This window comes from Chroicocephalus ridibundus, chromosome 9, assembly GCF_963924245.1.
Source record: "Chroicocephalus ridibundus chromosome 9, bChrRid1.1, whole genome shotgun sequence".
Taxonomy (NCBI): Eukaryota; Metazoa; Chordata; class Aves; order Charadriiformes; family Laridae; genus Chroicocephalus; species Chroicocephalus ridibundus.
Window position 1 is genome coordinate 2,744,511 of NC_086292.1, and position 25,468 is coordinate 2,769,978.

Below are 25,468 nucleotides of genomic sequence, written 5' to 3' on the forward strand. Positions count from 1 at the left end.
CAAAACGTCTGTAATAATCCTATGAAGCACATTCTGCCTCAAGGTCTCACGTGGAACCCTGTTTCCAGCCTCACTTTAGTGTCCACGTGCAACTTTCACTGAAAAAAACCCCACAGTTCCTAAAGGATAAAGGGTCTGAGAGCCTCCTTACCTCGCTTGATTCTGCCATCCCTGAAGAGGCATCCGATGGGCTGCACACTCGTTACGTATATAGGGAGCTTGTTTTTGTTGTCCCTTCCGCCTCCGATTGTTATTCCTAAAGATTCCTTTGGTTCCTTTTTTATTGCAACTGTCTTTTCGTGATTTACGTATCCCTGAGGTAAATCCTACAAAATAATGACAGTAGAAAACGCAGCTTCATTAATGCAATTAACATGAGAAGCCCAGCTCTGGAAGAAGATAACAGAACATCTTATATCTTTAATCCAGAGCATTTCAGCAATGTTACTGGCTGTCAGTGTCAGCTTCTCATGTACTTGCTGTGGCTAGAAATACTACCCTGTATTTCCAAAGTGATACCAGCACGATTGAGGCACTGCTCTCCTAATGATCCCACATTCATTTGCTGTAGAGAGATGCTCGCTCTGAGGAGAACAATTTTGCACTAAGGAACAAGCTATGAACTCATTTAAAGGCCGTTCATACAAAGCAATCAACCTCTCTCTGACTACTACTAAATGTTTAGGTTGCAGCGAAAGCACACATTCTAGCATACGCTGTAGAAATAATACTAGGATTTAAATCAAGGAACCACACTCCAACGATTTATGACAGCTACTTACTCCAGAAACATTTAAACACAGAAGTCTACACCGTTGCAGCAAGTTCTCTCACTCAAATGGACGTTCTAAACATAGAGCAAATCTCTCAGTACAGCAGGCTGGTGATTCGCCTCTTGCTCATACTGTTTCCTAGAATATGCAAACGGCTGGCAGATGCAGCACTGAAGTCATAGGAGCACTACAGGGTAATTTGTGTAGTTCCTACTTCTGTACCATAAAGCCCTCTAGCTCCAGACCAGAAGCATAACCTAGTGTCATTGTGCAATACCCTCAACATCTTGTGCCTGATGGATGCCAAGAAGCAAATCCCAAGCATCTCATGGATGGTAAATTTCCCATTGCCCTTTCCAGACAAGAAAGGATTAAATACTGGTTCTGCATCAACATTAGAGACATTTCCCTAAAAAACTGTGTTTCCCAGTAGATGACCCATGTACGGTTCTCCAGTACCAAAAGTCACAAATTGGCTGCTTTGCAATAGCTCAAGAAGAAATGGAGCTGATCAGTCTTATATGATAAATCGCCATCACAGAGCAAACATAACAGATCTGCTAGATCGAGAATAAGCAGCGCTCTTCCCATTATTTGCAAAACTTACCTTCTGGTAGGTAGATTTTCGTCTATAGTGATTCTGGTCCAGTCGTCTCCGATGGTGCACAGGGCTTCCTCCATTGCTACTGCTGCTGCTGCTGCTGTTATTCGATGTGCTGCCATCTTCTACCAGGTCCGACAGCTGTACGCCTGGCTGCCTCAAAACGACAAAGTTCACTCTTGATTCAGTAGTCTGCCAGGAGAAACAAAAAGAATGTAAAGAAAATAGATAGAAAAATAAATTAGAAATTAGGGATGGCTCCTGTGATTTTCTTGGGGAAAGAGGAGGATTGGCATTAGTTTCTACAAAGAGTCTGAAACGGGGCTATGCAACATGATGCAGTGCTTTTTGTGAAGAGTCACAGAATCCTATGGTGAAAAGAAAAAAAGGAATTAGCAAGTGTTAGTCAGAAGGAACAGGAGTAGAGGCAGGCTTCGCTCATGCCTCCCTCCCCCACAAATGCCAAACAAGAAAATGGAAAAGGATGATTAATTCCCCCACTTCACTATAAATAACCAAAATAGCATATTGTGTTGTGATACAAAATGAACAGAGCTAGAACGCTGACTGGTCCACATGATGGACGACCGTGATACAAGTACTGGATGCTTTTTCTTTTATTGTGAAGAAACTCGTTGAAACTCCTTCCCTCCCAGCTTATGTACCATGTCTATTGTTCAACATCTTCCACCCATTTTTTTCCCCAGAGTACCTGAAGGCATGACCCTTTGTCTAAGGTTGCTGCCAATTAAACACTTAACCAGCTGTAAGTCTGGCCTTGGCAGAACTACAGGGAAAGTATTCACTATTGTTACTGCTCTTCTAATTTGGTTTGTTCTTTCAGATAGTTTGACAAAACCTCATTGTGAAGGACTCCATTGGGGTAAGGCGTATGTGCTTACTTTGGGCATTTCCTGCAACGGATGAGAGAAAAACGGTTGCCACTCTCACTTCTTGACTTGGCACTCTGTTTCCCTGGTGCCACAGCACCCTGGCAGCAGTAAATTCCCTGGCCTCGGAAGAGGGACTGCATCAACTGCTTTGGATTTTTTGTTTGGTTTTTTTTGTTTGTTTGTTTGTGGGTTTTTGGGTTTTTTGTTTGTTTGTTTGTTTTCTTTTTCAACTAGTACAGGAGAGATTTTCTTTTCTGAAATTTAAATGCCTCTTGTCTCCAAAGTCACTGCAGATAGAGCAATTTTTTTTCCAGACAAGTTGGCACACCTCCATGTCTTCATAAAATATATTGTAAACATCACATCCTAAGATGGGGATTTGCCCTCCCATTCAACCATGGGTACTAGCCTGCGTACAGTACGTATAGCTGAGCATCTATATCTATAGCTGTAAATGGTACTTTACAGGTAGAAGGACTTTTCTGCAAACGGTTTACCATGAAAATTAAAATTACATTTAATGAAGAGTTTGAATTAGCCCTCAGAAGAACAGATAACGTTTGGAAGACTGTCACAGTTTTCCACAAATGTCACTTCAAAAGGAATTCAATCCCCAAACCTAATGAAGCCAGTTCTGAGTCTTTGGTTACTGATTTCAGTGGATCAAGAAAGAGTTCTCATGGGAGTTATGTTTGCACATTACAACAGAAATACAGCAGCACTTGTGGGATGCAAACAAAATTCTAAGAGGCCGTAGAATGGAATCACATGTATATAACATAGAAAAGGATCTCAGTACTGGAACTCTGCTCTTTCTCTTCTCCCATGCCACTGCACTCCTCTGCTGATTACCAGGAAGAGAACTGGCTCTCCCTCGCTGCTGACCTCAGATCCTTTCCGGGATATAAACAATATGTGATGAGATGTATTGTGTCAGGATCTTTAGATAAAAACAGAAACTGGAGGTCATCGCCTAGGGAGATAAAGAATTTAAACTGATCTACACGACATCTGCTGCACACATAGCAATCCTTAATCCTTAACCAAAATCCCTTGCCCACTTCTTTCACCAAAACATTTGGCATGCTGCAACAGGAGCACATTCCTATTGCACAGGGAAAGAACCACCTCTCTTCTACCCATTTAGGATTTTAGAATGTTTTTAGCCTGAAGCGCCTCCCTTCCCAAATACAGGTAAAATGGGGAGAGGGCTTAAAATCAGTCAAAAGCATTCTTCTGTTCTGTGCTGCCAGTCTATCACATCTCCCACCACCTTCAGTTTGCCTTTTTGACACAGGAGAGGCTCTCCTAATCTCTCCTTGTCTCTGCTGCACACATCCACACAGCGCATACAAACATTCACTCTGCAAAAAAGGCTCCGAACACCACACCACAAAGGAGATCCAACTGCCTTAGCTGAACTGAAGTGCCATGAGCAACTGCCTCACTTCAGACTTGTCAGAGGTGACTCACAATGGATTCCCACTCTTCATGTTTATCTTCATTTGGAAGCAGTGCTTCCCACACACCCGCAGGGAAGTCACTTTCCCAAAGAGATATTTCAGGGAACGCAGTTTGCTCTAGTGTTCTGTTAGCCCTTGGGTCAGAACAGGAGCCCTGCCATCAATGCAGACAGCTGCAGTTATTAGCCATACAACCTCACCACGTCATAAATTACCTGGATTATCTGCGCAGCAGCCTCAGGTGTTCCTTGCCTCAAATCCTGGCCGTTTATTGACAGGACTCTGTCATTCCGACTCAGTTTTCCATTTTTGGCTGCCAAACCTCCCTCTAACAGATCTAGAATAAAAATCCCTGCCTCATCTGTCTTCCTGATCAGTTTGATTCCCAAGGGTTCAGATCGGTCTCTCTTTATCAAGGTAACGTGGATCACTTCCCGATTCGTAGCAGAAGTGGAATCCTGCTGTGCAGTCTTATTGGAAAAACCCTTCTCCTGCAAGACCATGAGGTGGAGAACAGGACCTGGGTGGCGCAGGAAGGAGACAGCTTGGCAGTGAGTCACACTGCTGATGTTGACGCCATTCACCTAGAAAGACAAACAAACCAGAGTCACTAATCAGAACCTACATAATTTAGGCACTGTCCACAGTGCAGAATATCACAAAGTTGGAGACAACTCCCTGTGCAATGCTGTGACTGAAGCAGCTGCTTCTGATGCACATTAGAGAGCAGAGTTTCTAAAAAAAGTATGCAGAAGAAAGCAGATGAAATTAGACCATAGTTGATGGTGAATAGCTGAGGACATAGACAAGACAGGACAATTCACGTAATTAACAAATCTGAAACTGCAAAATATTGAATTGTTACATCCATCCCATGGCAATGCAGAACTGCCTACCCTTAACTTCCAGCATTCGATACACACTTGGAGGTAGAACCCTCAAACTGGAGACTACCCATCCTCGCTCTTAAGTTAAAGAGTGGTCCAGAGTCTGCAAGCTTCTGGAATTATCAGTCTAATCATGGCTTTACCAAGGCAACTCTGAGAAGCTAGTTTTTGCTTTGTCTGTTGTCACTCTGTGCAGTCTTCTTTTAGGATATTGAAAGGGGATCTGTCCTATTTACAACCCAGTCAAGACTGAGACATGTGCAACACAACTGGATAAAAAAGAAGTTACTCTATTGTTCTAAGAAACCAACTTGCAGATCGTATCAGCCACTTGTGCATGTGGGGCTGCCAGTCCATACTGAAGTCCAACAGGATAATTAGGTCTCTATGGCTTGTCAAATGGTTGGGCAGCCATAGCCGGGAGGCGCTAACAGTTCTCGCTGCATCTAGGCTTTACTGCTGCATACAAGCTTCTGTCACCTTGATCAGCCCACTGCCATGCAACATGATTAATCTGGAAACTACACCTGGCCGTGGGTCAGCATGGTATGAGGCTGGTGCACTTGATTACTCACATTACATATCTGATGCTTACTTCAAGTTGTAAAGTCTTAAACTTTGGACCTGCCCATTGAGAATATGCAGCTTAAGCAACACATAGCAGAGCAAGCAATTATATGACTTCCTAACTAGAGCCCAGTCCTTTGGAGATAAATGGTGCTACTGGGTGAAATTTATCAAATAGAAATCTTTTTAATTTATCCAAAACGGTCCAAGTTTCAAAAAGCTGTCAAATATGTAAAGTAAATATGAGTATGACTGGAAGGAAACTCAAAAGCCTGCTTCTCAGCCCCAAAAGATACACAGAGCAACTGACACGCAAGTCTGATCAGTGCTTTTAAACTCTCAGCTGTAGAGATTTCCCAGTTTTTCTAGGTAACTTTCCTGCCCCAGCCCTCCCCTCAGTCAAGGGAAGCAATCGGACTACCAGTGGGGTTTCACCTACCTCAAGAATATGGTCGCCAGGTGCTATCCTTCCATCTGCAGCAATGACAGAATCCCGCAAGACTTCCTGAACAACAATGTTTCCTAGTGGGGTGTCTTTACCCCCAACTATCCTCATCCCCAGCTCTTCCTCTGGGTCTTCTCGATGAATTTCAATTGTGGTCGTTTCAGCCACAAGACTAGTTCTCTGAGGAAGATCTGATTGTGGAAATTGAAGACAAAAACCAACACATTAATAGAATTTTCCTTCACATAGCACCACAAGATTTGTAACACTGGCAGGCTGTGTCCAAAGTAGTGTCTGGAGGGGGAAAGCAGCTATCAGGAGAGGGAACAATAGGTCAGATAAAAAAAAACAACTTTAAAAGACCCTGTTTCTTTACAGTTTCTCCATAATGTTTCCTATAATCTCCTAGTTTATGGCAAATTTAAACTCTTTCGTTATTTCTTTTTATTAAAGGGCATTCAGTATGTTTCACTTGCCATTTAGAGATTTATTTTTCTGCTGTCGTACTAGAAGCGCACACATGACAAATGCCGATTTCCACGATGCCCATTAGAAAAGGGGACTACTGAGCTGTAATTACTGGCCTGCTGTTGTGGTGACTTTACCACAAGTAGCTCACTGCAACTTCACTCCTCTAATTTCCTTTCCTCCTCTTTTCCCACCCCCTGTAAAACAGGAGTAATGTTTACCTATTTACAGCATGCTGAAGACTAAGCAATGCTTCTCAGACACTTTGAAGATGAAAGTTGTTGTTAGCAAGTGGCATTAAATCTACCAGCGCTGCAACATTTCGGCAGGCCCCACACTAATGAAACCAAGCGCACTGCCTGTCAGGGTGAACTGCAGTTGTCACACAAGAGATGCAAAACCTGCCCCAAGTGTACCTCGGGAAAAAGCCAACAGAGAAGTAAACTGACCTGTGTATTAACTCTGGCACAGGCACAGCACAGCTCCAGCGCCTGCACTTGGAAACTCAGACTAACTCTGAAACAAGGCACAGAGATTTCCACGCTGCTGCCTTCTAACAGGGGTTGAGACAAGCGGTTCTATACTGAAGTGGAGATGGTTACTTTTATCTGCAAGAGTTTCATAACTGACTATTAATCCAAAAACTGAGTTACACTATAAAAACACACTTGCTGCACGCCATTAGGGAGGTACTGACCACTCCAGGAAACTGACTGTATATTTAACTTTTTTAACAAGATTAAGAAGAAGCTGGAACATTTCCTAACTACTAATGATTTGGTTTCTGCAAGTGCACGAAGTGCTCCGTGTTCACATTGACAGGGGCTGCCTTTGTTTCTGCAAATACTGCAAATATTCACTGCAGTCTAACAGATTCTCAGAATTGTTTTGCAGAGACAGTTCTGTGCTTGTGAGCAGATCCTGCCACACCTGATGCACATGAAAGCATCTCCCTCTGCTCAAGGACAAGCTGAGGAGAAAGAGTACTCTGATAATGACTAGTGGCTGAATAGCATTGAGGATATCTAAGAATGTTGGGGACACTTTAAAAACTGAATTGTCAAGATAATTACCTCATTTTTATATTATAAACGGTAATTACATAATTACCTTTCTGTATCAAACTCTCACCTTCTTCAGTCTCCTCAAAAGCTGGATTAACCAGTCCAGGCTCTGCAGTCCCTAGTGATACCACGGCAGCTGCAGAGCTTTCTGCCACAAGTGATGATCCTCCACTTGGTACCTCTGGATCCTTGGGCGTGTTTGTCTCCACCTTGGTAGGGGGATCCTCCTTCCCTTTGGAAATGGGATTCTTTTTCCGCTGTAGTTCAGATTTGTATTTCTTGAAACCAGGACACCTAGAGAGAGATTGTCAGGGACTGTAAGTCACTAGTCTCTGCCTGCATGGTTAACCTAGCACATGCAAGCTCTGACTGACAAAGGTAGGTGAGGCAGCATGTTCAAGATCTCATCAGCTGCAAAGCTTGTATCACAGATGCTAATATTTATTCTCATTTGGACTCCAGCTTCTACTTGTACTGGTATCAGCTTCAGAGCAGGCTTGTTATTTTACAACTTTCAAAATTATTAAGCAATTTATTTTAAAAAGGAGAATGTAATAGCAACAGGAGTCTCCCTTGCTAAATATTTACCTGGCAAACATTTGATGAAGAAAACAATACCTCTTAAAATATAAGCTCTGACATTTTAGAGATGACTATGAATCGTATCTTTATGCAAAGGAACTGGCTCAAGTTTCAAGCTCAGCTTTGAATTAGGCTTTGTTTTTAACAAACCAGTAACATGCAAGAGCAGCAAGGCTTGCCTTTTTTTTTTTTTTTGATGGATGAGAACTGACCCTCAGACAGCACTCCAGCTCCAGTACACGCAGGTGATGGCTCTACTGGAATGGGAGCAATTTAGAGGAGTTTACAATCCCACTGACTGCTCCCCACACCAAGGTTCAACAAAATGCGCTCTGTATGCAGCTACACCTCAGCCAGCCTATCTCAGCAAAAATGAATGAGGAAAAAGAAGCTCTTTTATCAAGAGTACTTATAAACAAGGTAGCAGGTGCCGAGGGTGACGAATGCAAAAGCATCACTTTCAGAGACATGAGTGGTATTGGGTGTTTACCAGAGTCACTTTTCAAATTAAACTCAACTATTTACATTCTGGCTAAACAAGTCTCATCCCAGTATTACATCCTCTGGTTTATCCCTAGTCATTTATTCTCCACGCTGTAAGATGACTCTGAAATTTAAAGACAGAAGCTAATTGAACCACTTGTGCACATGTCCCTCTCAAGATGTCAAGAAACAAATTCATTTTGCAAAGGGCAGAGAAATCCCCCAAGAAAACGAATTCCTAGATGCTTCTTATTTCCTTAAGCCTCCTGCTATCAGTTAATCTCACTTAAAACTAAAAAACAGGAACACCCAAATCCCGGTGTGATTTTTCTCTCTCTTTTTTTTTTTTTAATCATTTTTCTAACTATGCTTACAGCCCAGGTGAAATTTTTTAGATTGAATTTTTTAGAGCACACTCTCCGCAAGGAAGATACAAAGAGCTATGAAATGTGTAACAGAATGATACAGTTTCCAGACAGGTCTCTAACATAAACGTTTAAGGGTGCCTCCCTCTTCTGTGTTTAACTCCTGTGCCAAAGGGATTAGCAAGTGACAGAAGTTTACTGATACCGGGATAGATTTACAGAGCAGAGAGGAAGGCCCAGCCCTGGTATGGGCCATGGCCCCAGTTACACTCCAGCTGCACAGCCCTGTCCCTGCAGTCTAAGTAGGGATAACAAGATGATAACAAGAAAGCACTATAAAGAGTTAGTTAAAGAAAAAGGGGATTATAAACGTTCAGATTGAGGGAAAGGGGCACACAAGCATCCTCTGTCACTTCCCCTGGCTCTAAAACAAGCTCTCAACTCGTGGGTACCAAAGACAAGCAAGAACCGCAAGGATTCATCCTCAGCAGGAACTACAAAGGTACCATAAGCGTAACCGTTCCCTGTACACTGGCTGACCTATTTTTAAAATATGGCATTGCCACAAAATGCTACAACATAGCTGAAGGGAACCCAAGCCTGTTGCATTTCTCATTGCCCACTGACAAAATGCACACTGCAATAAAGGTCTGCTCCCGCCTGCAGCAGGGCTTGTACTTAGCTCCCTTTTAGCTCCCTTTCCTGCAATCATTAACTAGGTAGGAACAAGCGTTCTTCAAGCGCCATGGCAAGAGATCTTTGCCACCTGCACTTCTTTTAAAGCTACAATATTCTGCCTGTCCCCAGCTCAACCAGCAGTGGAAGCTCCAAAACGCATCTCTGATTCTGATTGCAAGTGCAAGAAAAATAAAAAGTCTACCTTCCCCTGTGAAAGGGGGGAGGGGTAGAAAAAAAAGTAGTATTTTTCATTCGCTTCTCTTTCTCAGAAAAAGAACGAGAGAAGATAATGAAATTATAAGTAGGTGATTCAGCAACTGCATAAAGCGCAGCTTGGAGGGACTTACATTATTTGGATCAAAGACATGTATTGCACATCTTAATTGGACCAATTAAACTAGCAACAATGCATGATCCCTTGCTTCCAAAGTGTTGACTTTGCGCCTGTCTTTCTTCTCTGCACAAGTGAAACAAGAATAAACATGTTTATAATAATTTTCAGAGTCAGGTGCCCCAGCTCAGGACACACAGATTTTTATACATTTGATAGGTTCTGGGTCTGCGGACAACTCACATGCAAGCAGGCAAGCACCTCGCCCTTTGCCTCTGTAGTGTAGGTGAGCCGGCCTCCCTAACACACATGCACAATTACACTGTCTTCACCCACCCACCTTTCTGGCCTCACCCTCTGTCATTTCTGGTGTCCCATCCTGCCCCAGTTTAAGAACTGTTCTGAGAATGGATCTTTCTGGTGAGAAGCACAACAGACAGATGGTATTATACAAGGAGCAATAATAGAATGTAAATGGGAAGGCACCTGTTCTGCAGATGAGCTTCTAGTTCACACCGCTGCATTGTCTGCTGACACTCTGCCTTGAAAGGACAGAAGACAATCAGCTTATCCAAGAGGTTTCGTACTAGAAGGCTGGACTTGTGGCACTGCTGGAAAGAGAGCTTTTTCCGATCCATAGGACAAAAGTTATACTCCTGCATAAAGTTTTCAAGGCACTTGAAACAGTACGTATGTCCACAGGGGGTGTCCATGGGTTGGAGCAGAGGCTGAAGGCAGATATGGCAGATGAGTTCATCGTCCACTTCATCCTGGAAGTTGTAGAGATGATTGTCCAGCAAGAGGTGGAACTGGCCACATTCGCAGCAGAGTTCACTAACTTGGGATGCATGTTCTTCTGCTGTGGGATCAGCCATGGTAGCCAGCATCAGGCACTCTCGGCCCAGCAGCAAGGAAACTTGTCACGTAGTCGCTGTCTCACAGAGGACCTCTAATGAAAGGAAGAGAAAGAGCAATTTCCAGGCAACTGTCCACTCTAGATCTAGCCAATTAAAAATTAAATCGTATTCCTGCCTTAAGTTCCCCCCCTGTAACTTCACCCCCACCTACTCCCCCTTAGGGTGCTTTCTTCCAGAGTGACCCTGTGAATGATCAACCCAGGGATCAGAGAATGCACAGACCTCATTCATCAAAATGCTTAAGCACATTGATAAATTGAAGCTTGCATTACTTTACACACACCACTGACACAGACTAGGTAAAACTCTGCCAAACATATGAACTGGAAAAGCAGAGACAAAAGCTGCACGTTCTTGAGGGAGAAAACCCAGAGAGGGAATAGAATGGGAAGAAAGGATAACCAAGATAGTGATTTTAAACCAACAATTTTTCTCTCTGGCTTTCCAGATTATACTGAACATTTTAAAGATATGTATGGTGAAACACCAGTTTGGGGACTTCCTAGTTGTTAGGATTTTTGTTCTGTGTTTTGAGGGGGAATGAGGAAAAAGAAGAGGAAGAAATTTCAGAAGAAACTTAAATGTAAACCACATTTCCTTCCTTTTAAGCCCACTCCCTTCAAAAAAGTTTGTTTTAACAAACAATGCATTGTTCCCCACTCATCCATGCCTACGTTCACCCATTGAAACAAATTTTCTATAAAAAGCCTAAGGCTTCCTAAGTGCAAAAAACATAAAAAATTGTCCACATCACAGTTTGTTGTAATGTAACTCAAAGGCTTGATCTTCAGCTTCTTACAGTTAGGGAGAATAAGATAAGGGGCAAACTGAGTTCTTTGCAGCTGCTGCTCTACTGATTTTAACAGAGATGTCCCCAGTCACATCCATTTTGAATCTTGCCTATTGTAATTAAATATAAAATTCACGCGACTTTACTAGCAGGTTACTCTACAGGCACAGAGACTACTGCAGGAAGGAATTTTTTTTTTAACCTGGCAGTTATTTTAATGAAGCAGGAAATGTGGTACTAGACGAAGCTAACACTCTGTATTATACAGTGGGGGGGGTGTTGTTGTTGTGGTGAGTTTTTTGGGGGAGTTTTTTGTTTGTTGGTTGTTTTTTGGTTTTTAGAACTTCATGTAAAAACTCCCAGAGTCTTTTAAAACAAAAAAATTGCAGAACTGTGATGAAATGGAAAATTTCTGAAAGACAACATGGAAAACACCTGAAAACAATTGCTTTATCTGGAACAGGTAAAAGCCTAAGCAAGAGTGAACACTGGTCTGCACCAGTGCCTGGAGGACACGGCTGGCATGCAGCAGCAACTTTGGAGGAGGGTAGGCAAGAACAATAAGATAGCAAGAACGGCAAGAAAAAATTAGTCATGGGTTTCTAATAAAAATCATACATCACTCCAATTAATTGTCAAGCATAAGTCAGCTGTTTAATTAAAGGGATAACATATCACCAGCAGAATCAAGCCATTTTACAGGCGAATTTTTACCTAGCCATAGAAACTTGTTCACTTCAAAAGATTAAAACATTACTGTCACGGTTCCAGGTGGGTACAGGGCATGAGTTGTTTGCTTCTCCTGCTGCTGTTGCAGTGCCAGAAAGCATCTTCCCCCTGAGGAAAGCACTTAGGCTGGATGTACAGACCTAGCTCTTCTGTTTGCGATTACTCCTTAACTCTTGCATGACTGACTCAGTGCTCCCCAAAAGAGAAAGCACAGTTCACAGACAGCACACAAGCAAAGCAAAGTAAATGTATCCATGCCCTCCTCTCTTAGAAATACCCCTGTTCTTTGGTACTTACCTCCATCTGAAGCAGGCATCCCTACTGTCTGCTTTATAAAAAGCCTCCATTTGATCTTAAATTATCTTACAGGCGAAACGGAAACATTTCAACATCAGACAATCACTTAACATCACCTACCAATTCTAATCAATCATCTCAGCACCAGAAGTTAACAAAACACCAAGCTTCCAAGGCAAACATCTACCAATAAGAAATACTTGTGCTTCGGGTTGTAGTATTTGCATAAAACTTTGGCAGGTGATTAAACAAATCTACTTTCTCAGCGAAAACAAACCCCACGGTAATTTTGCTGATAACTACTTTTATATGGGTTTTTTTCAGATTATTTACCAAATTAATTCTCTGTTCTGTGTTTGAAGGTTATACAAGATGAATTCCATTTATGAGTCATTTCAAAATTTGTGGAAGATAAAAGTATCACCACAATCTTGCTGCTTTTTTCTTCCCTGTAACTCTAAGCTTTTCTGCTCGCTCAATTCTATGTCCTCGAAAACAAGGTGTGAAGATTTCATTCTAAAGTGCCAAAGTGAATTTTACTTTTACACTACTGTCCTTTCAACAAGGAGGACACTCCTGCAGACACCAGGGAACCTAAGCCTGACACCTCCATGATGAAACCCAGCCCACACCCTTCGGCAAGGCAGGAGTTAGTGAGCAGCACAGGGAGGACAGCAGGCTCAAACAAGCCTGCCGCTTGTTCACTGATTCAGTCAGAAAGCAGATGTTCTGTAAGAGGAAAATTGCTAACATCTTATTCAGCAAGATGACTAATTCAGCGCAACAAGACAGACTTTAAGTGTCTAGAAAATGCACTGTTTCAACATAACAAGCATGGTTCCCCTCAGCTTAAATAGATCAATTTCAGGAGAGTCCATCTAGCTTTGGAAGTGAAGTTTGAAATATAGTCAATCTTTTACAATTTCCATCAAATTCCAGTTACTTGTTCCAACCTCTGAAGGTCAGGCTAACCCCAACAACCCCCTTTGTTCTTGTGTTGCTCTTTTTGTTATACCATTCCCCCTCTCCATCTTCCTTCCAACAATGCCATCCCGAGTGGCACATTCCCTGCTCGTGCCTTGCTCTGTAGTACTGGGATCTCTCCCTAGGCCTCACGTGTTTTAGCTTACACACAATGCACAAAATATGAGGGAATCAAAAATAAGGATCTAGCTTGATCCTAAGTCACTACTTGTTGCCTACATGAAAATGTTAAAGCCTGACATATACATATGTTTCTGCTCTAATGGGCTCTGCCTCTGGAGTCTCAATTATTAAGTAATACACCCCATTCCTATACATGACAAATAATTGAAGGAAATAAACCAGCAGAAATCTCTTTATATTTCCATTTCTTGCCCTGTATGGGCTAGAGAAAAGATTTCTTTGGGATCACCTTTACCTATACTGTATTTTTTAAAAAAACCAAACACTGTTGGCTTTTTTTTTTAAAGTACGATTTCTTGCACTGTAACACTGACTCAAAGAATAGAATTTCTTTTTTTTTTTTTGAAGGAAGACTTATCAGGTTGTCTAATCTGTTTCCCTGCCAAAGCAAGACTATTCCTGACAATATTAGCACATTGCCTATTCTTGTTTTAACTCTGCTAGGGCACAGAGCCTCAGATATACACCCCCTCTCCACATCTACAATGCTGTTAATAGCTCTAGGAGTGAGTATGCCAAGAACCACACCGACAGCGCACCACCCAGCACCATTCCTGATGGACAAACTTTGTTCAGTTCTCCAAGTTCTTTAGTTCTCTCAAGCACCCCAGACTTTTAAACAGAACTGATGAATTACTTCTATAGCTTTTTTTAAAAATCCTTTGAAAAAACCATAATTATCTAAGAAACCTTTCCAACATCATGCCTCCACTTGCACTACAGTGACTGAAAAGGAATGGTGGCTGTGGTACCTGGCTACCCCAAGAGCAACATCCCTCCTTCCAATCTTATCCTTTGACGTCTCCAAATTTCCAAATACAACTCTCGCTCCTTGTCTTTAAGGCATTTCACTCTGCCACTGCTGATGTGGAGCACAAAGTATGGCACAGTTCAGCCCAGGCCTGTCTGTTCATATAATTCCAGCATTCGATACAAATCACTTTCAGTCATGAACATATTTACCTTAATGACATCTCTGTGAGGTATGACATTGTTGCTATTCCCATTTAAAGACTGAGAAATGACATCAGGAAAGACTGACATACAGACCCACAGAGGCATCCATTCATGGGAATTTAACGCTTCGGTAAGTCTCTGAATATGATCTCAAGTGACCTACCTAAGATCACAGAGGAAGCTCCTGAGGAAAAAAAAAGAGGCAAAAAACAACTAAAAAAGAAAAGAAAAAAAGAAGGAAAAAAAAGAAAATCAAGACTGTTGCTATTAACCAACTGATTTATAAAACCACAAGTATAGTGAGTGAGCCAGAGCACGCTCCATATTGCAAAAGAAAGAAACATACAACCAGTCTGCTGTAAGGACACAAAACAGAAGAGTAAAACTTCTGCTAACAGATTAGGATGACCAGAGGAATGTCTCCTGCTGCTTTAGTTAAAAAATAATTTTAAAAAAATATCTGTTAAATAACTAGTTCTCAATATTAAACAACTATTTGTACCATGGAAAATGTTTTGGAATAAAATGGGTTTATGTTTTTATGCACCTGTAGGTTAGCACTTATGTGTTGATATAGACTTGTGTTATTGAAAACCCCAATATAAAAGTCAGCTTTAAGACTGCAGGGCGCGTGCCCCACGTATACTGCTATGTAATAGTTCACTGCAATAATTATGCCAGTTATTATATTTATAGCTACATTTCCCTGGGAGACTGGAAATGCAACATTCCAACTAAAGGCTAAACAATTAATTAATTTTTTTGGGGTGGACAAAACAAAGCCAGCACATTCTGGATTAAGATGACTGAGGGCACACACCACTAGGGCACTAAACCCAGACCCATCTGCTTATATAAAAGCAAGTTCAAGATGGATTCTAACATAGCAAACCCAGTGGTCTAACCATAAGAAAAAGCGGCAGAACTTTTGCTAAACTCTCTTCAAACAGTTTTCACTCAGTTAAGAAGTTTTGTGTTTCACAGAATGGCAATTTTTTTTTTTTTCATTCTAGAGACAGAGAGAAGTACATTGTGAAAGTGTTCTGTAACAGGGTTGGGTTTTTTTCCCCCCTGAATTTCATCGCTACTTTGAAATCGTATGTGAAATGGGAGAGTTTTTTATATGAAACACACTAGTCCTGACTGACCACTTCCAGTGTGCTGCTGCAGTGTTTCACAACCATGAGTAAACTGTCCTTAGTTTACAGTAGTGGCACTGAAAATAGTGTTGAAATGAATTTTATAAGCAATACTTGAAGTAGGTCAACTTTTAGAAAAACCGCAATACTGAACCCAAGAATAGTTTCAGGTGGTGATACAACGTCCTATTATCTTTCTTTTTTACTTTCTGATATTGCTGAAGATCAGGCCACTGAATGTAAAAGTAAGAAATCAAAGCTTCTGTAAATAGTAAATTTATAGCTAAATAAGAAGAAACCCTTTCACTAATTAACCTTCCCTTCAAGCCAAAGGGTTTCTAATAAGCCACCTCCAAGAGTAACTGCTCAGCATGTATATGAACACTTCGATTGAGAAACTCTAAATCAAAGCTGCTTTACTGTACTCATCATAAAGGAAGTTTTCATCGTTCCCATCATTTATGCCCATTCTTCAACCACAAATTTGAAATTAAGTTGTATTCTAACTCCCTGGTGTTTCTGTGCTCATTGGACAATTTTGTATTTAATCTGCTTGAACTCCTAGGCCAGTATCTGTTTTCTCAACCAGAAAACAGAAAGCCAATTGTATTTTCATCAATTATAATCAGAATCATTGTCCTGTTAGATTAGAAAAGACTTATTATTCCAGGAAACTCTGTTCTGGGGGATGTGCTAAAAGGTTTGGTTAACTAGAGCAAGACTATCCCAAGGAGTTTTCTCCTGAGCAACTTGCGCAATATCAGCTTTCCAGCATGGTACATGGGTTTCCATTTTTAACATAACACGCTTCAAGATAGATTTAAAAAAAAACAAACACAACTGTTTTGTTAGTATATATGAAAGTTCAACATAAGATCTTAGCCATGTATTACTTATTTTAGAAATCATACTAGCAATCAAAAGTTCAAACTGCAAACATATACACTTAGTTTTAGGACGAAGAAAAGCTGACATGAAAAATTAAGAAGTTGGCGCTTATAATTCATTTCTCTTGCTACCATATGCTCTTATCATTTCCTTCTCAGCTCAGTTAATGATACCACAGAACAGTAACTGTCATGCCAGGGACTCAGCATGCTTAAGTAGCAGGACTACACAAATGGAATTTCAACAATTAATCCTAATTCTTTCTACAGAGCAGGAGATTCTGGTATTATCATTCAATTTATATTATCTGGGTAACAAGAACCAAAAAATTTCATCTTTCCTCCCTTTTTCTTAAGGAATTAAGTAGTGTGTAAAATGCTTTCCACCTACACTTTTTTTCCAACGGGATTAAACAGTGACTATTTTACCATACTGCTCTGAAAAATGGATAAATTAAATGCTATCAAGTAGAAGTGAAGTGCTGCAGAAAAAGCTGCTTTATTTCTATTTCTTCCTGCTTTTTCACCTTTGCTAGATGTTTCCGCTATACCCACCATCCTTTCTACACTCTGTTTTCCACACAAATGTGCAAGTTGCTCGCAGGAATTCTTCTGTTGTATCACTTGCTTAAATCAATTTGCTTCTTCACAGAATTTGACCCAAAGACTCCTATGAAAGCTTCACCATTTGCAGCATGTGTGAATTTTCTTTGTGTGTTCTTTTTTTCTGTTGTGTCTAGTCACCTCTCTCTAGGAAATTAAATACCCCTACCTCCACCCTCACCTCACCTACATTTTGAATTTGGCAGCTATCTGCAATTCCATCCCTAAAAATCAGTTTGATGTTTGTGGGAGAAGTTTTCTATAGACAAAGGAGGAATACAATGCTATAATTTAAGGATAAAGGACCTAATCTGTAATTAATAACCAAAGTTCTCATGCAATTAAAGCAAAAAGCCCAAAACCAAAACAAAGAGGGATTAGGAGATTTGATGTTAAGATTTAGGTTCATCTAAATATCTGGTAGCACACTTGCTTTCCAAAGAGCTGGGTTTGCTTTTGAGGACAGGAGGTAAAGATCACGTGTCTATTGGCTATATATGAATACCAGCTGCTCTTACCACATCATTGTCTGTGTATCTACCTGTAAATTCCTTGTCTGTAGAAAGAAAACAGCACCATGGTTTACAGAATCTGAAATAAGCAGGTAATGTGCAGAGGCTTGTCTTGGGTATAAGCCTTCACAATTAGCCAGCCCTGATAGCTATTACTCTTGCAGTAGCCTGGCAAAAGAAAACCTGTACATCATTGTCCATCTGTGATCTGGTTGTTGTACTTGTAATATAGGTCAGAAAAAAGCAGATGCTTTTTTATCACAGAATTTCTGATGCATACAAGGGAAGAAGCAGACACGGCATTATATAACTGTATGTTTTTAAAAGTCACTGTTTGAATATCCTTACCAAGGCAGTTATCATCATATATATTTAAAAGTAATGTGAGAAGGGTGGATGGGGGAAGCGAGAGACTGTTGCTTTTGGTAGACGTATGGTGTTTTTATAGCTCTAAGCCTTGCCTGTCTTGTGAGAAAGTCCTACAAAGCTTTAATCTCTATCACACTCTGTCAGTGTTACTTTAAAATCAAATGAAATTAATTTCAGTTTAAAAAAAACAACTAATCAACCTTAAGGATGAAAGCATTTGTTTTCTAGGTTAGTTAAAAACAAGCAAACACCACTTTTGCAAATACTGTTTTCTACATAACTTTACCATAAGCAATCCACCAGCATGAAAGCAGAGTTTTGCACCTGGTAATGAATTATTTCCTATCAACAGACAGATAGTCACAGCAGTTAATATCAGAAACATCAGATTAGGGCTTTACTGCAGCATGAAGTAGCACAGACCTCTTCATTACCCACACCAAGCCAAATTCTGGCCCCAGTTATTTTTTTTTTTATGGTGCTCTATTTTAAGTTAAAGAGTTTGGCACAATCTACAACAGCAGCCCTTTACATCAACAGGCACTGAGAATCTAAACTCTGCAAAATAAAATCAATGATCAGTGACAAACATGCAGAATGGCTGAGAGTGCTATTCTAGAGGGACCATCAAGTTTCCACCAGTCTTGGCTCTTTTTTCCTCAACGGCTCCGGACTGCCCCAGCTCGTCCTTGATGCCATCAACAAGAGCAGGGCGTATCACTCCACTCAGTATACAATACCCCAGACTTCCTTTCACAGGGTAAGAAGGCATTTTATCAAAACCAGTGCAAAGTACTTTCTAGCCCAAGCTTGTTCCCACTAACTAAAAAAGCTGAATTAAAAGATAATTAAGTCTGTAATTCCCCTTTACATCCCATCTTACCAGCAGATCATGGTAAAGGGAAAAGAAAGAAAACAAGCTATCTTCATTTAAACAAAAAAAACCAACACCTAATTCCCTACACCACGTCTTCTCAAACTGTGGCTCCTCAGGGTGGAGTGCAGCTAAGTTTGAAGTTGCCTTAAACTCCCGCCAGTGCCCGTGGGCAGGCAGAGCTGCTGCAACCAGTAGCTGAAATGCCCTTCACCACAGATGGTAGCTCATAAGTAAATAAGCCCTATAGTAGAAGTTAAAAATAATATATATAAAAAAAAAATCTCTGGATTAAGAATTACATTCCCCTAGAGATTTACAGAATAGTATTATGGCACATTTTTAAAAGACTCGAGACACATTCTGCTGCTTAGGATATCTGTATTTCAGGTTTATGAGCTTAAGTACAGTTGCACATGTAATTTAAGATGCCTTTTCATCATAGAATTTCTCCTGGTGTATCTTGTTGACTTTAGACTTAAAACAAACAACCCTCACAGCTAGGGGAGAAACAAACTACTGCAAGAAGCTTTTTTTGTTTGTTTTCCTTTTTTTCTTCTCAAATCTTATCCTGATTTAAAGCTACGTCCAAGCTGGTATCAGAAACAGGTCTTTAAGAACCACTGTTACCTTATCGGGCACATATTTACAGTATACATAAATTGATAATTACGTTATATTTTCCCCTGTTCTAAAAATAATTTTAAAATGGGCGTTGCTGTCTCACCAGTTAAAAGAGCTGGAACAACAGACCAAAGTCCTTCCACTATCCACAAATCAATGCAGCAGCTACGTTCTTCCTTAGCCACTCGTGAATGACCTCTAGTCCCAGTACACATAGGAATGGGGAGGCAATCTCCTTTCCCTGTTCAGTTTTCAGCCTGTTGAGATTACTAGTAAAGTAGCCAAGTAGCCCCAGGTGTTAACTTCACAGGGAACTTAGGTTTTTTTTATCCTAAGTACAAAAAGGCCCAGAAGACCCATTATGTTTATTTTTATGTATCCTACTTGAAATAATCATAGGACAATTTTTGTTCACTACCAATTGAGATCGCATAGAAGAGGATATCCTGAGATCTAAGGTTCCCAGGGCAGGGACTGCTTTATTTATTGTCTATTTAGGGACCTGCAACAGTGCTTACTAGGTGAGCAGAATTTATCTGTTATTTATTAGTCTAGGGGTGGGAGGTTAGTAAGTCTGAGAACTTTACAAACAGGGCTGCTCATGATTCACTGGATTTTCAACAATGGCAACACAACTCATGTCGCAGGTAAGCCCCCTAAACTCTCAGAGGAGCAGGTCAAGTTTTATCTCAACCCCAGTTAAAAAAACTGTTAGAAAATGTGCTTTTAAAGAGAGTCTGCTGCAGCTGTTTACAAAACTTGCATGAGTTAAGGTCCAGGCAATGAATAGATAAACCTAGACAACACTTTTTTTAAAATGCATAATCCCTTCCAGTACTTCTCTTCCAGAATATTCCAAATGAAGAACACGACATTCTCCAAACAAAATTTGCACAGAGACCCTCTAAGCTCAGGGGGCCACTACATATACATAAAACCAGCCTTCGCCTGTAAGCTGCTGATTGTCTCTCCAAATTACTCCAGCTTTATTCCATTTCCCTCCTTCCAGCCTTGAGTGCTTTTTCCTGGACCAGCACAGTAATTCCTACTACTCGTGTTCATCTAAATCCCCTCTAACACTTTAGATGGTTTGTGAGATTCTGGCTCATGGGCAATTTCTTATCCAAAGTATCAAAAAAATTGCCAGATATTTTCAGATTTTCAAACTCAATTCATGTCAAGAAATATCTAAGCCAAGAGCAATGTTTTATGTGTTATAAATCAGGGAACACAAACTGACGAGGGACTGTCAATTACAATTCCTAACAACTGTATGAACAGCACCACTAAAGTAAGCTGAGAAGGAAAAGCCAAACAAGAGGGTTTTGTATTAAACCAGCAAAACATACTCAGGCCTGTGAGTAAGACAACAGCTGCAACTACTCTGGCAACATATACACGATCAGAATGAAATGATGCAGCTTAATTTTCAAAGTGAAATCAATATAGCAGTTGCAGCAGGGTTTTTTTTTAAATGCAGAAAACAAGAAATATATTGAAGAGTAACAAAATACAGCAGGGGATGCATTGTGAACTATAGATATTTTATTCTGCAGTTATATTTATTCTTTTAAGTTTATCCTTTTTAGGATAAAAAGTCTTAGACTTTTAGTCTATCAAGTCTAAGACTCTACAATCTCATAAACGTGAAAATTCACCTATTAACCATACTTCACTACAGCACTACCATGGTTTATGAAACCATTAATTACAATTCCTAATTGAAGTTACTGGAATCGCCATTCAGGTTATCCAGAATAATCCTCAACCTGTTTCACCAGGTATCTTTGAACCTCATGGGGTTTTTTGGAGGTCATTACGTGGCCAGGTCCCTTCTGGAGCTGTTTCTTCCACCTTTTACAGCTCTCATTCCCCAGGCCATATGGTTGGGTTTGTTTCTTAACTCTTGCTCTATACATTTGGCTAGAAACTTTAAAAGAAACTTGTCTTTCAACAGACAAGGTTCCTTTTTGCTGCGCACCACAGGTCCCTCTCTCCCACTTCATTTCATTGGAGTTTTACGTTAATGCATGTCCGTTATTTAAATGAGTTACATATGCATCAAGCTTGCATATTAGACACATAAATATGGTGAATGAAGGTGTGAATTTACAGCACAGTTGAGTTTTCCAGGAGCTAGTGAACCCCATAAAAGGTTCGCCTTCTGTTTATCATTTCTCTGCTCAATCCTCAGCCATATGACCCCTTCGTTTTTCCCTGCACGAGCGCTGGTGCTGTTCTGACTTCATGAGCTGGTTCAGGGAGCAAATCCCTTTGGGGGAGGAAATAAATATTACCACTACCTCAGCCTCTTTCAATAGCAGACACACTCCATCTGCTTAGTTATATTCTAAAAGAAGAGTTTGAGTGTGTAACTTAAGAGAAAGAAGTTTTGTTTTGAAAGAGCCATGTGCACAATCTGCTTTCTCTCTGCTGGAGAACTGCCAAAAGTGCTTTGGCCTTCAAGCATCAAGGACAAATATCAGCCCAGTCCCTGAAAGGCTGAGCACACAACTGGCATTGCTGCGGGAGGATAACTACAGTTCTTTAAACTACACAATGCCTCCTTGGGCTGCTCTGGAGTCTCTAGAGGCTAAAAGACTAGACTGGACAATTCTGGGGCCGTGTGACAGAAACTTCCCTGGGCTGCCTGTTATCTCCATAGGTTTATATGCTGTGACCCTGGCCTGATATACTTTTTGCACAGCAGAGACCTCCCCTAACACTTATTATCTGTGCTTTAGCTGGAGTCCTGTTTCCTACAGAGCCCTTATACAGTTCTGGTCCTTTCACCTTGGCTAAAAAACAGGAGTAGACAGTGAAAATATAACCTTTTTTGGGTTAAGCAACAGGGAAATACTCATTTGGCATTCCTTACTTTACCAAGGTAAAGTAGGACCAAAAAAAAAAAAAAAAAAAAAAATCGCTCAATGAATTGAAAGTGTAGTTTCAAGCATGGCTTAAAGCAAACTAAGCCTGCACTGCCACCGAAAGGGGCACTCCCACTCTCCCTGCCACCTCTGATGCTGGCATCAGCTGGCTGCTGCCTGTTCTCTTCGTTTTCAATCAGATAATGAGGCTAATGTCAGAAGTAGAGCGATGTCAAGCGCACACAACCAAGCAGCGAGCCAGAGCGGGACTGCCCCTTCAGCAGCACACACCCTCACCCTGCTTTAAACCCCTCATGAAAAACTTCTGAAATAAAATGAAAGCATTCCAGTGACATAGCATCCCTTAAACACTTCTTTCCAAGCCTTTTAGAAACCTCTCCAGAGCATTACCTCATATTTAACATCACCTGTATTTCTTACCTTTAAGGCATTTCCAAAACATCCAGAGAGTCACATTGCTCTCCTTTGCCTGTTATCTCAACTTCTATTTATAGGCTTTTTTCCGCATTAATTACCAGCACAGCACCAGAAACTTGCCAACTTAGTACTTCCCCATCTCCGAGCACAAAAATGTTGCCCCCGCAGCCTCCCTCCGACCCACACAAGCGGCGAAAAGCGCCGAGTCTGGGGTGCCCTGCGCAGGCCCCAGTGCTGCAAGCCTCAGAGAGCGACCTTTGAAGAGTTAAACCCTTGGGGTAGGCAGTCAGTCAGCCTTCACCTGCCCAGCCCTACTTACTGCCCTGTGTCACGATAAAACGCTCTCCAGCCCGGCTCGGTCATGGCCGAGAAACCCTCAGCTGAGGGAACGGGACGCCTGGGCAGGAGCTGCCGCCCTCAGCCGCTTCCACAGCTGATCCCCGACCCCCCCCTCCGCGGCCTCCCGCCCCTCAGCGGCCGCCTCAGCAGCAGCAGCGGCGGCGGGAACCGCGCTCCCCTCCCGCCTTCCCCCGCCCCGCACCGCTCACCTGTAGCGCCGGGAAGGGGGGCTCGCTGGCCCCCAGGAAGGGGAGGGAGGAGGCGAGGGAAGCCCAGCGCCAACTCGGCCTGCGACGGCGGCAATAACGCGGGTTCCTCCACCAAGTTTCCGGGCGGGGAAGAAAGTCGAAACCTACGTGAGAGGGAGGAGGAGGCAGCGCAGCCGCCCAGGTGTCGCCCGCCCGGCACGGCCTCAACCCGGCCCTCCCCTCCCCACCGCCGCGCTCCCCTCCTCCTCCTCGGGCCGGCCCCGGGCCGCCCACACCCCCGGCGGCCCCGTTCCCGCCCTGACAGAGGGCGCCGCGGCGTCGCGGGGCACCTTCTTCCCTTCGGGGGCCGCCCGCCCCGGATCTCCCGCTCCCCTCAGGGGCCGCCCGCCTCGAGGCCTCTCGCTCCCCTTAGGGGCCGCCCGCCCCGGGTCGCCTCAGCGGGTGGCGGGGCCGGGGACTCACCTGAGGAGAAGGACCCCCGTCCCCGGCTGCTCATCCCGGCTCCCTCGGCCCTGAGGGGAACGGTCTCTCTGCTCCTTTGGGAATTTCTCCGCTTGCTTTCTGAGGTGATCCTGCTCACACCCAAGCATGTTTTCTCTCCTACCAGTGGCCTTAGGCTTCTGCCTCACCAAAAAAACCCTGTAAAATTGAATGAAGAGCAAAGCAGATCTCTCCGCTTGCTTTCTGAGGTGATCCTGCTCACCCCCTCTCCTACCAGTGTCCTTAGGCCTCTGCCTCACCAAAAAAACCTGTAAAATGGAATAAAGAGCAAAGCAGGTCTCTCCACCTGCTTTCTGAGGTGATTCTGCTGACCCCTGGGCACATTTCCCCTCCTACCAGTGGCCTTAGGCCTCTGCCTCACCAAAAACCCCCTGTCAAATAGAATAAAGAGCAAAACCTGATGCTGTTCTGAGTGCAAGGAGCAAATTGTAGTTCAGCCGGATGAAAAAAAACCAAAAACAAAACCCACAGAAATTGAGGGGAGATTATTTTCTGTGTTTACATTCTGCCCGCTCTTCTGGGCGATAAACAGAAATACTGACAATTCGGAAGTATTCAGCTTGTGATTGATTGCATTTTAATTTGTTGGCGAGGCAAGGTAAAAGTCTAGGAAATTAGTTAGCCGGCTGTCATGCCACGGGAGGAGTCCCTGGTGCTGTGGGGCTATGGGGCGCTTTGCGCTGCTTTGTGGCCAGGAAGAGCCAGGGAAGGGATGGCACTGGAGACCACAGAGTGATAATTTCTCTGCTGTTACTATAAACTGTTAATAGGTCCAGTTGCCAGTGTACAGATTTAGGCAGCTCCCTGTAACTCTTATGCTTCAAACCAGCCAAATGCCATACCAGGTGGGGTCTGAAAGTTGGCAAGCTCTGTTGGCACTAGGTCCAAGCTAGGAACTTCTCCCAAAGGAAGAGATCTTCCTGGATGTGTATCGTGACTTTCTTTGTGCCAGGTCCCATTCAGGTCCACACAGTGAACTAGAACTCTTTCAGGCCAAAAAAAAGCAACCAAAAAAAACAATCCTCAAAAAACCAACCCATTGTATTTTCTGGGTTATAATTTCCTTCTCTGGTTCATTGCACAGCCTTGGAATTACTCTTACTGAGTCAAGAAGGTCATGAAGTAATAAAGAAGATGACATTTCTGACAATAAAAAAAAAAGAACATTAAACCATAGTTTTAGAGGAGGATCTATTAGGAAGGAAACCTTTGTACATTAACGTAGGTAATACGTATTGCAGATGGAACTAGCACACACCTGTCTGCATCTGATCATTCAGGCATGCCCCGTGGTTGCTGAAGTAGACCTAAATGGAGAGAGGAGGATGTGCTTTCAATGCCTTGAAAACACCTTCTCAGCTTTAGTAGGGCTAGGGATCTGTGTTATTCAAGTAAGACTACTCAAGAAATGTTGGTGCAGAGGGGAGAGATTGTCTCTTATTTCAGATGTGGACTGATTTGGCTCAATCTACCCATCCTGTGTTAAATTTCTTATGTAATCTTTTTGGGTCTTTGCTACCTCAGAAAATCCTTCTGTTCCCTATTTCTGTCTGTTGAAGTCTTTCAGTGAGGGGCTGTATTTGTTAGTGTGTGAGAGGATCTTTGTGTTGCAAAGGTGAGACTGTAGGAGATGCATCATGTACTGA

General features: G+C 42.2%; 1 protein-coding gene across 1 annotated transcript in view; it reads right to left on the reverse strand.

Annotated features, from left to right (window-relative positions):
- LOC134520958 (ligand of Numb protein X 2-like) overlaps positions 1–23,538 on the reverse strand; it is a 31,849-nt gene extending 8,311 nt beyond the window's left edge. Inside the window, exons 1-7 of the mRNA XM_063346884.1 lie at positions 23,322–23,538; positions 10,087–10,549; positions 7,229–7,455; positions 5,624–5,820; positions 3,946–4,314; positions 1,381–1,566; positions 152–326 (exon numbers count right to left, since the gene is read on the reverse strand). Of these exons, the coding sequence (XP_063202954.1) occupies positions 152–326; positions 1,381–1,566; positions 3,946–4,314; positions 5,624–5,820; positions 7,229–7,455; positions 10,087–10,487 (1,555 nt within the window). The 5' untranslated portion in view covers positions 10,488–10,549; positions 23,322–23,538. The remainder of the gene's footprint in view (positions 1–151; positions 327–1,380; positions 1,567–3,945; positions 4,315–5,623; positions 5,821–7,228; positions 7,456–10,086; positions 10,550–23,321) is intronic.
- Positions 23,539–25,468: the final 1,930 nt, after the last annotated feature.